Here is a 14,880-nt window from a genome sequence, read left to right on the forward strand (position 1 = left end):
CGGGCGATTGTCTGTGTGGAATTTGCACATTCTCCCCATGACTGCATGGGTTTCCTCGGGGTGCTCTGGTTTCCTGCCACAGTCCAAAAATGTGTAAGTTAGGTGGATTGGCCATGCTAAATTGCCCGTAGTGTTCAGGGATGTGTAGATTAGGTGGATAACAGGGGGATGGGTCTGGGTGGGATGCTCTGAGAGTCGTTGTGGATTTGTTGGGCCAAAGGGCCTGTTTCCACACTGTAGGGATTCTATTTAAAAAAACAAGTTGAGACTCTACTCATTGGAGTTTAGAAGAATGAGAGGTGATCTGATCGAGATGTATAGGATTCTTAGAGGGCTTGACAGGGTAAATGCTGAGAGAACATTGCCCCTCATGGCTCAGTCTCGGACCAGAGGGCATACCGTTAGAATAAACAGGCACCAATCTGAGACAGAGTTGAGGAGAAATTTCTTCTCTCGGAGAACTGAATGTCTTTGGAACTCATACAAGAGAGAACTGTGTGAGCAGCTGTGTATCTTTAAAGTTACGATAAATTCAGTTGGGGAAATCAAGGGTTCTGGGGAAAACACAGGAAAGTGGATATGAGGGAAGTCAGATCAACCATGGTCCTATTGAATGGTAGCTCAGACTTGAGTGGTCAAATGGCTTACTCCTATTCCTATCTCTTATTCAAAACTTTTTCACTCAGAAGGTGGTGGGAATCTGGAACTCACCGCACATGAGTAGTAGAGGCAGAAGTGCTCGCAACATTTCAGAGAATCATAGAATCCCTATAGTGTGGAAACAGGCTATTTGGCCCGACAAGTCCACACCAACTCTCTGAAAGCATCTCATCCAGACTTGCACCCCTGACCGTGCTCCCCCCGCAAAAAAAAAACCCTGTATTTCCCATGGTTAATCCACACATTCCTGGACACTATGGGAAATTTAGCATGGCCAGTCCACCTAATCCACACATCTTTGGACTGTGACAGGAAACCGAACACCCGGAGGAAACCCATGCAGATGTGGGGAGAACGTGCAAACTCCACACAGACAGTCACCCGAGGCTGGATTTGAACCAATGTCCCTGGCACTGTGAGGCAGCAGTGCTAACCACTGAGCTGCCATGCCACCCATTTGACAAGCCTTTAGTTGTGCACTTGCAAATCCAAGACATACAAGGCTATGGGCCAAGTGTTGAAAAATGGTTTTGACTGGTGCAGAAATGATGGCCAAAAAGGCCTCTCTATCCTGCAGTTCTCTTTCGCTTTATGACTCTCAAGCTAATGCAATGTTGGCCTTTATACCTATAAAACCCTCGTTAGACTCCAATGGGAGTGCTGTGAGCAGATCTGCACACTACACCTTTAGGAAGGATATGTTGACCTTGGAGGGAGCACAACATAGGTTTACAAGAACAATACCTGGACTTCAATGGTTAAATTTATGAGGAGAAATTGTACAAATTAGATCTGTTTACTCTAAAATTTCAAAGTTAAGGGGTGATCTGAATAACATCTTCAAGATATTAGCAGGAAAAACAGAGTTAACTATTTCCAATTGTTGTGGATTCTAGAGCCAAGGGGCATAGTGTAAGAATTAAGGCTAGACTGTTCAGGAAGCACTTCTGCACACAAAGTTTGGTAGAGGTTTGGAACACTCTTCCCAAAATAGCAGCTGATGCTCGATCAGTTGTTAACTTTAAATCTTAGATAAATGCATTTTTATGAATCAAAAGGTATCAAGGGATATGGGCCAAAGGCTGGTATATGGAGTTGGACCACAGATCAGCCATGGTCTCATTGAATGGTGGAACAGGCTCGGGGGCTGAATGGCCTACTCCTGTTCTTATGTCCCAATGAAGGGCATCTCCGTGGGGCTGGAGAAAAACTTGCTATGGGAGGGCAAGGATCCAGATGTCATGGTACATGATGCATACAGTAACATACACAAGAGCAAGGAGAGATTATACTGAGGGATTATGAATAGCTCAGAACTCAATGAAAAGGCAGAACCATGAAGGTAACACTCTCTGGATCAGTCCTAAAGCTCTGCAGTGAAAATGGTTAGAGAGGATGCAGGCTCAAATTTTGATTGGAGATAAATGGGTTTTGACTCGTGAGGCACTGGCACCAAAACTGGGGAAAGAGAAAGTTGTGGTGAATTGTTTACCTAGAAGGAGAAGTAAGCAATTTAGTCCCTTGTGTCCACTTCACAAATTAGATCATGGCTGATCATCTATCTCAATGATGCTTTCCTGTACTATCCCCTTATTCCTTGATGTCAATCACACACAGAAAGCTATTAATGTCCATCTCGGATATGCCTAATGACTGAAATTCCACAGACTTTTCAAGTAATGCACTCACCCTCTTGGTCAAGACCTTTCTTCCATCTTAGTCTTTCATGGCCTAATCCTTGAGGTTGTTTCCCTGGCATGATTCAGGGGCAACATCCAATCTACATTCACCCTATAAAAATAATCTACATTTCAATGAGTTCCCCACTCATTCTGCTTTCTTAGATAAGGAGGTTAAACTGCACGCAATACTTCAGGTACAATCTCACCAAGGGCTGTAGGACTGTAGACAGTGTTTTAAAATAAAACAAATCAGTTTCGCACGTGAGGCATGGTGTTCAACTGAGGGGAGATTTGTAAGGTTGAAGTGCAAGGACAAGGCAATTGTGCATGCTAACAGTACAAATATAATATCTAGAGTGTGACATGAAGTGAGTGTACAAACAATGCTGTGCACAAGCAAGTCAGGTCAGAAAAGGGGGAAAAAAAGGTGAAAAGACATCATTTAAAGCTCCAAGAATTGTGGATGCTGTAAATCAACACAAAACAGAAGTTGCTGGTAAAGCTCAAGAGGTCTGGCAGCATCTGTGAAGAAAAAACAGAGTTAATGTTTTGGGCCAGGTGACCCTTTCTCAGATCTGAAATGTTATCTCTGATTTTTCTTCACAGATGCTGTCTGACCTGTTGAGCTTTTCAAGCAACTTCTCTTTTTGTTCAGAATTTAAAGCTGCCTTATCTGAATGCACACCACATGCATAAGATAGATGAATTGATACCACAAATAGAAACAAATTAGAATAAGATAGACATTACGGAGAGACAGCTGCAAAATGACCATGGCTAGTAAGTGATTGTACAAGTATTTCAGAAGGAGAGTAAGAAAGGAAAAGCAGATGTAGTAATTCAGTTAATAAAGGATGAGATCAGTAGTAGTCATGAGAAATAATCTTGATTCAGAGGATCAAGATATAGAATCAGCTTGATTAGAGATTAGAAAGATAGAAGGGAAAAACAAAATCATTGGTAGAATTTTATAGACCCCTGACAATAGCATCAGAGCATAAATCTAAAAATAATGAGGTCTTGGAAAACAGCATATGCAATAATCATGCAGGATATTAATCTTCATATCAGTCAAATCATATTTGTAAAGGTAGCCTGGAGGATGAGTTTAAAGAGTGCATTCAGGACAGTTCCTTAGAACAATACGTTCTACAAATAACCAGGAAACATGATTAAATAACGAAAAAAATAGAAACAGTTGCTGGAGAAACTGAAGTCTGGCGGCATCTGTGTAGAGCGAAGAGAATTAAGGATTCGAGTCCATGACCCTTCAAAACTGATAAATGCCACCTGTTCCTAGCTGCTATGATGACAATGTGTGGGGTAAAAGGAGTGAGCAGTAAGGTGGAGAGAGGGAATTTAAAAAGTGTCAGGCAGACAAAGGAATAATTGATTGCAGGCCAGTGAAGAAGAGCAACTGCATGGGCGATAATGAGGGTCTCTCTTATGAAGAGGTGAAAAATGGGTTGGCTGTGGTGAAAACAACCCATTTCATGACAGGACCTGAAGTGTGCAGGTGGATAATAGACATGGAAGGAGTGTTCATGCTCTTATATTATTAAACTTGGTTTTGAGTCCCGATGGCTGTAAGGTCCCCAAGTCTAGGATAACGAGTTGCTCTTCCAACTTGTGTTGAGCCTTGTTGGAGCACGGCAGCAAGCCCAAGACAGAAATGTTGACATGGTGATGTGTTGGACATGGCAAGCAACTGGCTTGTTTGGGGTCACTTTTACAGACATAACGTAGGTGTTCCACTGTGGGCAGCGAATACAGTAGACTAAATTGTGTCAGGTGCAGGTAAAATGCTGCTTCACCGGGAAGGTCAGTCTGGTGCCTTGGATAATAAGGAGGGAGGGGGCTGTACCTTCTGTGGTTGCATAGAAAGGTGCCATGAAGGTGTAGAAAGGTGTTGGGAGTGAAGGAGAATCCATCAAGGATTCCTGCAGAACGCTGACAAGGGAAGGGATGGGAATATGTGTTTGTTGGTGGCATCCTGTTGGGGGTGGCAGAAAAAGAAGCTTATAGTCCTTTGGATATGGTGGCTGATGAGGTTGAAAGTGAGGACCACGGAGTCCCTATTGTAATCGAAGAAGCGGAGAGAAGGGTGAGGGCAGATAAAGGGGAAATGGGTTGGAAATGGTTAAGGGCCCTATCAACAATGGGTTGATAAAAAAAGATGGACATTGCTGAGGAACCCTGCTGAAGATGGTATCATCAGGACAGATGCAACAGACACGGAGAAACTGGGAAAATGTAACGCAGTCCTCATAGGAAGCAGGGTGTATAATCAAACTGTGGGAGCCAGTGGCTTTGTAATGGATATTGGCAACCAGCCCATCTCCAGAAATGGAAACAGTGATGTCGTGGAAGGGAAGGGAGGAGTCAGAAATGGATCAAGTTAAGGTGAGAACAGGGTGGAAATTGGAAGCAAAGTTGACAAATTTGTTCAAGCCCAGCCGAGAGGGAAGCAACATCAATGATATCATTGATATACAGGAGAAAGAGTTATGGTGATGGACCAGAACAGGATTTGAACAAGGAATATTCCATCTACCTCACAAAGAGATAGGTATAACTGGGACTCATGCAGTACCAACAACAACACCTTTACCTTCCTTCACTTTCTTCAGATCAGAGAAGTTGTTCAAAGGGAGGATGAGCTCAGCCAGGAGGAGGAGGGTGGTAGGATGGAAATGGTTCAAACCTTTGTTCCAGGAAGAAGCAAATAGCCCCAAGACCATCCTATTGGGGGCTGGATATGAAGACAGATTGCACATGCATGGCAAAGAGGAGGCTGGCGCCCACAAACTGGAAATTTTGAAACCTACATAAATCACCAGTAGAATCACGGATGTAAGTGGGAAGGGACTGGACAAGGGGAGAAAAAAAAATGAGTCAAGATAGCAAGAACTAAGTTGAGTTGGCAGAAACAATGGGTTTGCCTGGGCATCCCTATTTATGGATTTTCAGAAGAAGGTAGAAGTGGGCTGTTGAGGACGACGAGCTAGGAGGCTTGCGGGGGGTGGGGTGGGGGGGTGCGGGTGGTGGTTGCGGTGCTGCAGGTTCCCCAAATGAGATATGGTTAGTGACAGTCGTGGACACAATAGTCTGATATTTGATGGTGTGGTTGTGGTCTGGAAGGGATTGTAGGTGTCTGAGAACTGCTGCCCATCCTGTATAGGTCAGTATGACAGACAACAGCTCCACTCTCGTCAGCAGGCTCCATTACAGGGTTGGATCTGACAGCAGAGTGCAGTCAGTTCAGAGGGAGACAGGTTCAATGTCACGTCAACATTTCTCGATGAACAGGTCGAGTGCAGGTAAAAGGCCCAAGGGAGGGGACCATGTGGAAGGAGTATGTTGGAGGGTGGTGAAACAGTCTGTGGAATGGGAAGATGACTCTTATATGCAAAAAAATTAGTGTGGAAGCAAAGATGAGGGATGAAGAGTTCAACATCATGTCATGCCTGAAATTCATTGAGGTGGAGGTGCAAAGGGCTAAAACCTTTGCTGAGTACAGAATGTTCAGATCCAACAGCAGAAGTCAGAAAGCATAGATACCTGACAAGGGGTGGAGTTTAGAAAAGGGAGGGAGTCTGAGGAAGGTGAAGGGGGAAAGGTTCCAGAGGGGCATTGGTTCTTCGGTGTTGTTGTAGTTTGCATTCCTTAATGGCTGAAAACAGAAGTTTCTTGTCAGAACACTGAATGAGCTAAAGAATGAAGTGGAACTGATGTTTGGCGGGGGGAGGAGACAGCAGAACATCTCTGAGATAGCCTGAGGCAGTGCAAATGGAGCGAGGGGTTCAACGTGCATATGATGTGTATCAGCCTGATAATGTCACCTTCTGAGCCGCAGGAGTTTGAGGAGGGGGGGGGGGGGGGCGTGGACTCAGGAACATCGACCCCCTCTTTCCTCAAAAATTGAAGGATTCCCTGCCACGATGCTTGATAGGGCCCTTAGCCGTGCCTGATCTCCTCTCACACTTGTGCTTTCATCCCTTCTCTTCCCTCCCATAACACTAATCAGGTTCACTCTTGTACTCACTTTCTTCTCCGCCAGCCTTCGCGTCCAAAGGATCATAAGCTGCCATTTCAGCCATCTTCGGCAAGTTGCCACAGCAAGAGACAAATTCACCTTCCCCCTTGTCAGAATTCCACAGGAAGGGTTCCCTCCAGGAAACCTGGTCTTCTCCTCCGACACATAGCCTCACAACACCTTACCGTGCAAATGAAGAAGGTGCAACACTTGTCTGTTTACCTCCTCCCTCCTCACTAACCAAGGGCCTATCTAGGTGAAGCAGTACCTTATCTTCACTCAATCTAGTTTCCAGTAATTGCTGCTCATAGTACGGTCTCCTCTACAATGGGGAGATGAAACGTAGACTGAATGACTGCTTTACGGAACACCTATGTTCTGTCTGTAAAAATGATCACAAGCTTCTAGCTGCCTGCCACTTCAACACACTACCAAGTTCCCATGCCAACATTTGTCTCATGCCTGCTGCAGTGCTCCAGCTAAGCTGAATGCAAGCTGAAAGAACAACACCTTCTTTTCTGCTTGGGGAACTTTCAGGCTTCAGGACTCCATATTGAGTTTAATAATTTTAGAGCATGAACACCTCTTTCCATGTCTATTTCCCACCCCCACACCCCCATCTCTGTCATGACATAGGTTGCTTTCAGCACAGCCAATCCATTTCACCTATTCATAAAGAAACCCTCATTAGCACCCATTTAGCCTCTTCTTCCCTAGCTTACTACCAATCTCTTTGCTGGTCTAACTTCTTTTCCCTTCTCTCTGGGGTTTGTCTCCATCTAGCCACCTCATCAGTATTAAAACCACCTTTTCCTAGCTATCAGTTCGAATTAGGGTCACTGGACTTAAAGCACAACTCTGTTTCCTCTCCACAGGCACTGCAGACTTGCTGAGTTTCTCCAGCAATTTGTTTTTGTTGTAGATCTCTAGCATCCACAGTTCTTTATTGTATTATTAATGACCTCATATTAAAAGGATTTGGTAGGAAAGAGCAAACAACATGATAGCTTTTACTTTTAGTGGAAAGTGAGAAATGTGGCTTAGAAATTAGAGTCTTAAACTTAAATGATGGTAACTCGAACAGTATGCGGAACAAAGGATGAAAAGGTAAGACTGGGAAGCAATGGATATTTAAGGTGGTATTTCATAATTCTTTGTAAAGGGATGTCACAAGTAGAAAATAATTGTCAAGTTCCCCAAGAATGTAATATTTAAGGTGGATTAAATAGGTATCAACCTATATAGTGTAATCATATTTCCAAAAGGCATTCAATAAGGTGCCACACTAAAAGGTAACTGCACAAGTTAACAGCTCAGAGTATGTGTGGTGAGGGGGTCATAGCGTTACAGAGCCATACAGCATAGAAACAGGTCCTTCGGCCCATCTTGTCTATACCAACCAATAAAGACCAAACTACACTAATCCCATTTACTTGCACTTGATCCATTGTCTACTATGCCCTGCCATTTTAAGTACTTATTCAGATGGTTCTTACTTGTTGTAAGAGTACTTTGCCTTTAACATCCACTCAGACAGCATGCACCACATATTTCACCCGCTGGGTGAAAATAATTTCTCTCAGATCTCCTCTAAAGATGGCTTGCACCTCACCTTACCCATATACTCTCTGGTCTTAGACACATCTGCCATGGAGAAATATACTCACCATCTACTCTGTCTATGGCTCTCATAACTCTGCATACTTCAAATCAGATCACCCCCCAGCTTCCACTGCTCCAAAGAAAACAAACCCAGTCTTATCCAGTCTGAAACTGAAACTTTTCACCCCAGGCAATATCCTGGTCAATCTCCTCAGCACCCTCTCCAGTGCAATCATGTCCTTCCAATAGCGTGGCAACCTGAAATGCACAAAGTATTCAATCGGTGGCCTAAACAAAATTGTGACAAAGGTCGGTAAGCTCAGTTGGTTGATTTATGATATCCTCAACTATTTACAATCTATGTTAATGACTTGGGATGAAAGGGTATACTATTATAGTCAAATTTGCAGACAATACAGTTGGTCAGGAAAACAAAATGTGAGGAATATATAGACTCTATAATAAAGATTGGCTAAGCAGGTCAGCAAAAATTTGGCAATGGAGTATAATGTGGAAAAATATGAAGTTATCCACTTTAGCAGAAAAATAGAAAAGCAGACTATTATTTATGTAGATGTGGCAGAATGGTACAAATCAGAGGGCGTTGCATATCAATGTACTGAAATCACTAAAAGTTAATGTGCAAGTTCAACAAGGAATTAGTAAAGTAAGTGGAACACTGGCATTTATTGCAAGGGGGAGGGAACTTCAACTGCATAAAGCATTGAACACACCTAGAGTTGTGTGGACAGTTCTGATCCCTTTACTTAAGGAACACACGTACTTTGGAATCACAGTGAACTGGTTCCCTCGATTTATATGTGGGATGAAGGGGTTGTTAAATGTGCGAAAAAAATGTGAGCAATATGGGTCTTATAAATCACTGAGGTGGAGAAGAATGAAAGGTGTGAAGTGTTCATTTTAATAGGAAGAGGTAGGAGTAATAATACAAAACAAAGGTTAGAATTCGAAACAGGTTGCAGAAGGAGACAGGCCTATTTATATACATCAATTATTGAAGATGGCAGGTCAGATTGAGAGTGTGGGTAATAAAGCGTAGGAATAAAAGTAAGGAATTTATATCAAATATACATAGAATATACAGCTTCAATTGGATTTTTATCCAGTTCTTGGCACCACATATTAGAAAAGTTGCAAAGGCATTAGAAAGAGGGAAGAAAATGTTAATGAGAATGGCCCTGGATTGAGGAATTACAGTAATGTAGATAAATCAGAGGAAATGAGCCATGGAGAAGAACAGATTATAGAGATATTCAAAATTATGACGGGTCTGTAGAGTGTTGCCAAGGAGGAATGGTTTCTGCTGGCAGAAGGATTGAGAACAAGAAGGCACACTTGAAGACGAACCTCTTTCACAAAGTAGCTGGTTAGGATCTGGAATGTTCTGACAGTGTGATGGAGGCAGGTTCAATTGAGGCATTCAAGTGGGATTTGGATTGTCATCTAAAAGAAGAAGATTATGCAAGGCCTCGGGGAGAAGGCAGGGCAACTGGATAAATTATTCCTGCAGAGAACAAGCACAGACATAATGGAGCAGATACTCTTCTTTTATACTATAACAATTCTACTGTTTTGTGGCTTTATTGATTCTGAAGGAATCTGACACAATAGAAGCTGGCAGATTTCTCTCCTCATGGTCAGATCTGGAACATGGAGACAAAGTTCAAAAATAAGGGCTCTTTCATTTAAGATGGAAGCGAGGAGGAATTCCTTCTTTCAGACATTTGTTGGTCATTGTCATTTTTATCCACAAAGAGCATTGGAGGCTGGGCTACTGAGGCGATTAAGTTTAAGGTAGATGGAGTTTTGATCAACAAGGGATTCAATGGCAAGGGAGACATGCTTGGCTCAACACTAAAAATCAGGATTTGTGTACTCAAGGCGAAGTGGGGCTTGAATCCTTGACTAAGCCTAGCTAAAAACAAGTAACATTACTTCAGTTGTTAGTCCCTTGAGAATGATGTAAACACTCAATTCAGATATTTTTTAGGCTGATGTAATAACTTTCACTTACCTTACATTACTGACAAATTCCATCTTACCTTTCATAAACAGGAAACTGTGAAAATATGGCAGACTGACACAACTGTAAATGGAATCTCGACGGTAGGCCAGCTCCTCATTGTTGTCAAATCTTGAATCCAAATCATCATCATCACTCTCTTCAAACTGCAGTAAGGAAAGATAACTTTTTAATGTTAGATAATAATGAGAAGAGCTCTTTTTTAAATTAAGAAACAAACATATACAAATAAAAAAAATTAAAGATAATACATAGAAAATGCATTTCAAACCAGGCCAGTGCAGCACAGGGATGCTTCACTGTGGCTGGCTTCGTATGGCATTACAATTAGCTGTGATGGAAGTCTGACTCTGTCACACTGACATTAGCCAAGAACCACTACAACTGCTATGCTCAAAGCGAATCACTGATGATCTGGTACAGGTCATGAATACAAATCTACCAGAGCAATGTGTATAATACATGTTTATACAATTCAATCTTCCATCACCCTTCTTCATTAGGATAATACTAATTATATATTTTGGGTACATATCAAGTGTTTAAATATTTCCAAGCTGACCCCTAAATGGTCTCTAATTCCAAATCTGAGCAGAGCTGAATGCAGAATCTAAGTGACAAAAAACATTATACTCAACTACAGAGAAAATAAAAGTATAAATAAACACTCAAATAATTATTAGGCATCTGAAGAGAGTAACTTAATCCCATAAAACTAATAGAGGACCTAGAAGGCCTCACTGCACTCAACTCCCTGATAGTTCAAAAATCTATTGACTTCTTCTTTAAATACTTTCATGATGTAGCCTTCACAATTCTCTGGGGTATAGAATTCCAGATGCTCACTACCCTCAAAGAAATTCTTTGCCATTTTAATTGTATAAGACCATCCTCCTATTCTGTAACCTAATTTTCTATTCATTCTGCTTAAGTGTATAATTTCACTTTTTTTCACATTGTCAGTGAGGAAGAAATCTTAGGTTACAGGAAGATAAAAACAGATTGGTCAGATGGGCAGATCATTGGCAGATGGATTTTAATCCTGATAAGTGAGAGTTTGGAAGTTTAACACTTTGGAGGACGTAACAAGACAAGGGAGCAATCAATGAATGATAGGACACTAGAAGGCTCGGGGTAACAGAGGGATCTTGGGTGCTTATCCACAAATCCCTGAAAGTTTAATAAGAGATTTAAGGTGGCATTGGGAAGCTTGTCTTTATCAGAGAATCCCTCAATGTGGACGCAGGCAATTTGGCCCACTGAGTCCACACTGACCCTCTAAAGAGCATCCTAACCAGATTCACACCCCTACCCTATCCCAGTAACCCTGCATTTCCCATGGCTTATCCACTTAGCCTGCACATCCCTGGACACCATGGGCAATTTAGCATGCCAATCCACCTAACCTGCACAACTTTGGAGGGAGGAAACGAGCATCTGGAGGAAGTCTACACAGACGCAAGTAGAATATGCAAATTCCACACAGACAGTGGCCCCAGGGTGGAATAGAAGTCAGGTCCCTGGCACTGAGAAGCAGCAGTGCTAATCACTATGTTGCCCATATCAGTTGATGCTGAGCTTATAAGAGCAGGGAGGTCATGCTGGAGTTGTATAGAATATTGGTTAGGCTACGGCTGAACAGTTTTGGTCACTGCACTATAGGAAAGCTGTGATTGCACCAGGGGGAGTTCACAGGAGATTCACCATGATGTTGCCTTGGATGGCGTGCTTTAGCTATGAAGTGAGGCTAGGTAAGCTGGGATTGTTTTCCTTGGAGCAAAGAAAGTTGAGGGGTGACCCTGAAATAATGAGGGGCACGGTCAGGGTGAATAGGGAGTATCTGTTCCCCTTTGTCAAATGATCAATAACAAGGGGGCACACTTTTAAGATGAAAGGCAGGAGGTTTAGAGGGGAGCTAAGGAAAAACATTTTCACCCAGAGGGTGGTAGGGGTCTGGAATGCATTGCCTGAAAGGCAGGCATAATTTGGGAGGCAGGAAACCTTACAACCTTAGTTTTGGTGGTACTGATTCAATGGGCCAAAGGGCCTCTTTTATTACTGGATATTTCTATGGTTTTAAAAGTTTGTCCCCAAGTTCAAGATTCACCCCTAACAGAAAAATCTTCTCAACATCTCCCCTAACATACCCTCTCAGAATCAATTTCAATAAGAAAACTTATTCTTATTCTCCTTACCCATTTGGCCGTTCTTGCTAAGTTCAGCTCAGGAATCAGCCTAATGAATCTCTATGAACCACCTCCAATGCAAGCATATCTTTTCTTAAATAGGAGGATCAAAACTGAACACAGCACTCAAGGTGCAGCCTCTCCAACATCCTATCCACTTGCAACAACTTTTCCCCACTTTTAAAATCCAAACCCTTTGTTATAAGGAGCAAAATTCTATGTACCTTTTTAATTACTTGCTGTACCTTAACTTCTTATGATTAAATCACAAAAATACCCAGATCCCACTATGCTCAGTAAAGGGCTCACCTTTGTCCCCCTCCACCCTAACATCAACGAATACCGCTCACGCTTGGGACATTGAACAGTTTTTCCGCCGCCTCCGCCTCCGTGCTTACTCCTTTAACCCTCCCTCTACTGACCCCTTCTCCCGCCTCCAACACACCTCCTCCTCCTCCTGGACACCACCCCAAGGCCTCTTACCCTCCCTCGACCTCTTCATCTCCAACTGCCGTTGAGACATCAATCGCCTCAACCTCTCCACCCCTCTCACCCACTCCAACCTCTCCCCCACAGAACGTGCAGCCCCCCGCTCCAATCCCAACCTCACCATAAAACCCGCGGACAAGGGAGGCGCAGTTGTAGTATGGCGCACTGACCTCTACATCGCCGAGGCCAAACGCCAGCCTCTCTGACACCTCCTCCTACCGCCCCCTTGATCTTGACCCCACTCCCGACCACCAAAACATCATCTCCCAAATCATCCACAACCTCATCACTTCAGGTGATCTCCCACCCACAGCTCCAACCTCATCATTCCCCAACCCCACACCGCCTGCTTCTATCTCCTTCCCAAAATCCACAAACCTGACTGCCCTGGTCGACCCATTGTCTCCGCCTGCTCCTGCCCCACCGAACTAATCTCTACTTATCTCGACTCCATTTTCTCCCCCTTGGTCCAGCAACTCCCCATCAATGTCCATGACACCACTCACACCCTCCACCTCCTCCAAAACTTCCAATTCCCTGGTCCCCAACACCTCATCTTTACCATGGATGTCCAGTCCCTACACACCTGCATTCCCCATGCAGATGGCCTAAAGGCCCTCCGCTTCTTCCTGTTCTGCAGGCCCGACCAGTCCCCCCCCACTGACACCCTCAGCCAAACTTGTCCTTACCCTCAACAACTTCTCTTTCAATTCCTCCCACTTCCTACAGACAAAGGGGGTGGCCATGGGTACCCACATGGGCCCAAGCTTTGCCTGCCTCTTTGTAGGGCACGTGCAGCAATCCCTCTTCCGTAGCTACACTGGACCTAAACCCCACCTCTTCCTCCATTACATCGATGACTGTATCAGCGCCACCTCGTGCTCCCATGAGGAGCTCGAACAGTTCATCCGCTTCACCAACACCTTCCACCCCAACCTTAAGTTCACCTGGACCATCTCTGATACCTGTCTTTCCTTCCTGGACCTCTCTGTTTCCATCTCTGGCAACCACCTGGAAACCGATATCCATTTCAAGCCCACCGACTCCCAGCTATCTCCCTAGAATACACCTCCTCCCACCCACCTTCCTGCAAAATGCCATCCCCTATTCCCAGTTCCTTTGCCTCCGCCGCATCTGCTCCCAGGATGAGGCAATCCACTCCCTAACATCTCAGATGTCCTTGTTTTTCAAGTACCACAACATCCCCCCCTCAGTGGTCGAGAATGCCCTCGACCATGTCTCCCGCATTTCCCGCAACTCATCCCTCACACTCCCTCCCCGCAATAACAACCAAAACAGAATCCCCCTCGACCTCAGCTACAACCCCACCAACCTCCGGATCCAATGCATCATCCTCCGACACTTCCGCCATCTGCAATCTGACCCCACCACCAAGGACCCTAACCCTATCTTTCCCTCCCCACCCTTATCTGCTTTCCAGAGGGACCAACTCTCTCCGTGACTCCCTTGTCCGCTCCACACTCCCCTCCAGCCCCACCACACCCGGCACTTTTCCCTGCAACCGCAGGAAGTGCTACACCTGCCCCTACACCTCCCCCCTCACCCCCATCCCAGGCCCCAAGAAGACTTTCCACATCAAGCAGATGTTCATCTGCACATCTGCTAATGTGGTATCCGGTATCCGCTGTTACCGTTGTGGCCTCCTCTACATCGGGGAAACCAAGCTGAGGCTTGGGGACCCCTTTGCAGAATACTTACCCACGGTTCGCACTAAACAACTGCACCTCCCAGTCGCGAACCATTTCAACTCCCCCTCCCATTCCGCAGACGCCATGTCCATCCTGGGTCTCCTGTGGTGCCACAACTATGCCACCCGAAGGTTGCAGGAACATCACCTCATATTTCGCTTGGGAACCCTGCAGCCCAATGGTATCAATGTGGACTTCACAGGCTTCAAAATTTCCCCTCCCCCAACCGCATCCCAAAACCAGCCCAGGTTGACCCCGCCTCCCTAACCTGTCCTTCCTCCCACCTATCCCCTCCTCCCACCTCAAGCCCCACCCCCATCTCCTACCTACTAGCCTCATCCTGCCCCATTGACCTGTCTGTCCTCCCTGGACTGACCTATCCCCTCCCTAACTCCCCACCTACACTCACATTTACTGGCTCCACCCCCACCTCTTTGACCTGTCTGTCTCCTCTCCACCTATCTTCTCCTTT

At 44.6% G+C, this 14,880-nt stretch overlaps 1 protein-coding gene across 1 annotated transcript in view; it reads right to left on the bottom strand.

Annotated features, from left to right (window-relative positions):
- The window catches only part of LOC109929826 (unconventional myosin-X-like), a 420,890-nt gene that overhangs the window by 122,836 nt on the left and 283,174 nt on the right, over nucleotides 1–14,880 (bottom strand). Inside the window, exon 24 of the mRNA XM_048608752.1 lies at nucleotides 10,044–10,170. Coding sequence (XP_048464709.1) covers nucleotides 10,044–10,170 — 127 coding nt within the window. The remainder of the gene's footprint in view (nucleotides 1–10,043; nucleotides 10,171–14,880) is intronic.

This window comes from Rhincodon typus, chromosome 2, assembly GCF_021869965.1.
Source record: "Rhincodon typus isolate 14 chromosome 2, sRhiTyp1.1, whole genome shotgun sequence".
NCBI classification, from domain to species: Eukaryota; Metazoa; Chordata; class Chondrichthyes; order Orectolobiformes; family Rhincodontidae; genus Rhincodon; species Rhincodon typus.